Genomic DNA, 2188 nt, shown 5'->3' on the forward strand with positions numbered 1-2188 from the left:
AGAGAAAATTTTAAGGGCAGGACAGGGAGAATTAGAGGAAAAGGAGCTGTGATTGGGATGTAAGTAAATGTAAAGAAAAACAAAACTGTAAAATGTGATAAACAAAATAGCCACATATACTGAAAGGAAAAGGAGATGAGAGAGAACAGAGTAAGAATGCTCATAACTTGAGATGGTGGTCATATTGGTTTTGTATAATTGCTGTTAGTATATTAAGTTCCACCAAAACACAGATCACTCTCTAGCAGACCATTTTCTTACCAAGCTGTCTCTTGATAGCACCCTTAATCTCATTATTCCTGAGGCTGTAGATGAGGGGGTTCAACATGGGAATCACCACCATGTAGAACACAGACACAATCTTGTTCTGGTCTGTGGTGTATGTGGACTTGGGCATTACATAAATGAAGGTAATGGTTCCATAGTAGAGAGTGACTGCAGTGAGGTGGGAGGTGCAGGTGGAGAAGGCCTTCTGTCGGCCCTCAGTGGAGTGCATCTTCAGAATAGTGATGAGGATATAAGAATAGGAGATGGCTATGACAAACACTGTAATCATAGTAACTGAGCCAGCAGAAAATGAGATAACAAGTACAGAGACACTCACATCAGAACAGGAGAGTTCCACCAAAGGAGCAAAATCACAGAAAAAATGATCAACTCTATTTGGGCCACAGAAGAGAAAAGAGAAAAAGTAAAACATGATGAGGGAAGCATTAAGAAAACCCCCTAGATAAGATCCCACAACCAACTGGACACAGACTTGTGTGGACATTTTGGTGGAATAAAGCAGTGGGTTGCAGATTGCCATGAAGCGATCATAAGCCATGGCAGCCAGAAGAAAGCATTCAACTGACCCAAAGAAATCAGCCAGGCTCTGCTGGATGCCACATCCAAGGTAGGAAATAGTATTTCTCTCAGTCAGGAAGTTGATAAGCATATTGGGTGTAACAGACGACGAAAGGCCCATGTCAACAGATGCCAAGTGGCTGAGAAAAAAGTACATGGGGTGATGGAGTTGGGAAGAGACTCTGATGAGAAGGATGGTGCTGAGGTTCCCAGACACAGTCACCAGGTAGATGTACAGGATGATGGTAAAGAGGACGACTCTAAGGACTGGGTCATTTGTTAATCCCAATAAAATGAACTCTGTCACTGCAGTGTGGTTCCCATCCTCCAGGAAAGCCATGGGACAGTATAGCTGCTCATAGATTAAGGCTGTGGTGGAGAGAGAATAGAAAGAGATTTATAAATGCTTCACTCAATTTTATTTCATACAGATACTGAAAGCATTACATGCTAATTTATTATTAAAACATTTGACCAACAATTTATATTTTACTCAAAGTTCTCATTGTTTATTCAATTCTACACAATGTTTTCAAAATCTTTAATCAAATAAGCTAGAAATGTATTACAAATAATAAATAACTTTATTTCTCCTTATGTTAAAGATTTAAAATCCTGAGAGTTTGTCTGGTAAAATGGCTTGTCACATAACTAGTCTTGCCTTCAAGCCTGACAGTTGACAGCTAGTTTTATTCCTTGAACTCAGTGGTGACAAGTGAGAACTAGCACCTGCATGCTGTCCTTGGATATTCAGCTATGCTATGTTACCTGCACCATTCTCTTCACAGAAATAAAGAGATAAATTAATGTAAATAGTGTGTCTTTTCAAAATAGCAATGATTATTATAACAGAAGTTTAAAATGTAAAATCATGGGATTATATCATGGAGACTTAATCCTTTCTAAATTAATTTGACTGCTTACTAAATCACCATCAAAGGGTTGTAATAAAATGTACTTAAATATATTTTTATTTTTATTAGATACTAAGTACTTCTTTTTCTTTTTTGGTTTTCAAAATAGGATTTCTATGTGTAGTTCTGGCTTTCTTGCTATGTAGACCAGGCTGGCCTTGAATTCACAGAGAACTGCTTGTGTCTGCTTCCTGAATACTGGCATTAAAGAGCTCAGTCATCAACCTTCAAATTGCCATTAGGTCTTTTATAATTTCCATTTTATAGCAGAAAACACTTTCATTTGAGTAAACTTATAAATATGAAGTAAAATGTTGTGGAATTCAGAGCTTGTTCTTGACTAAGTATATTGGCTGCACTTGCCAAGGACTTGCCCAAGTCTGATTCCCTCCACCCACAATGGTTATTTACAGCAGTCTGATTTTTCA

At 37.9% G+C, this 2188-nt stretch overlaps 1 protein-coding gene across 1 annotated transcript; it reads right to left on the reverse strand.

Annotated features, from left to right (window-relative positions):
• Positions 1-241: 241 nt before the first annotated feature.
• LOC127679815 (olfactory receptor 497) lies at positions 242-1186 on the reverse strand. Its single transcript, XM_052175429.1, has one exon. The coding sequence runs from the start codon at positions 1184-1186 to the stop codon at positions 242-244; it is 945 nt and encodes a 314-aa protein (XP_052031389.1).
• Between the last annotated feature and the right edge of the window lie 1002 nt (positions 1187-2188).

Source organism: Apodemus sylvaticus, chromosome 1 (genome assembly GCF_947179515.1).
Source record: "Apodemus sylvaticus chromosome 1, mApoSyl1.1, whole genome shotgun sequence".
NCBI classification, from domain to species: Eukaryota; Metazoa; Chordata; class Mammalia; order Rodentia; family Muridae; genus Apodemus; species Apodemus sylvaticus.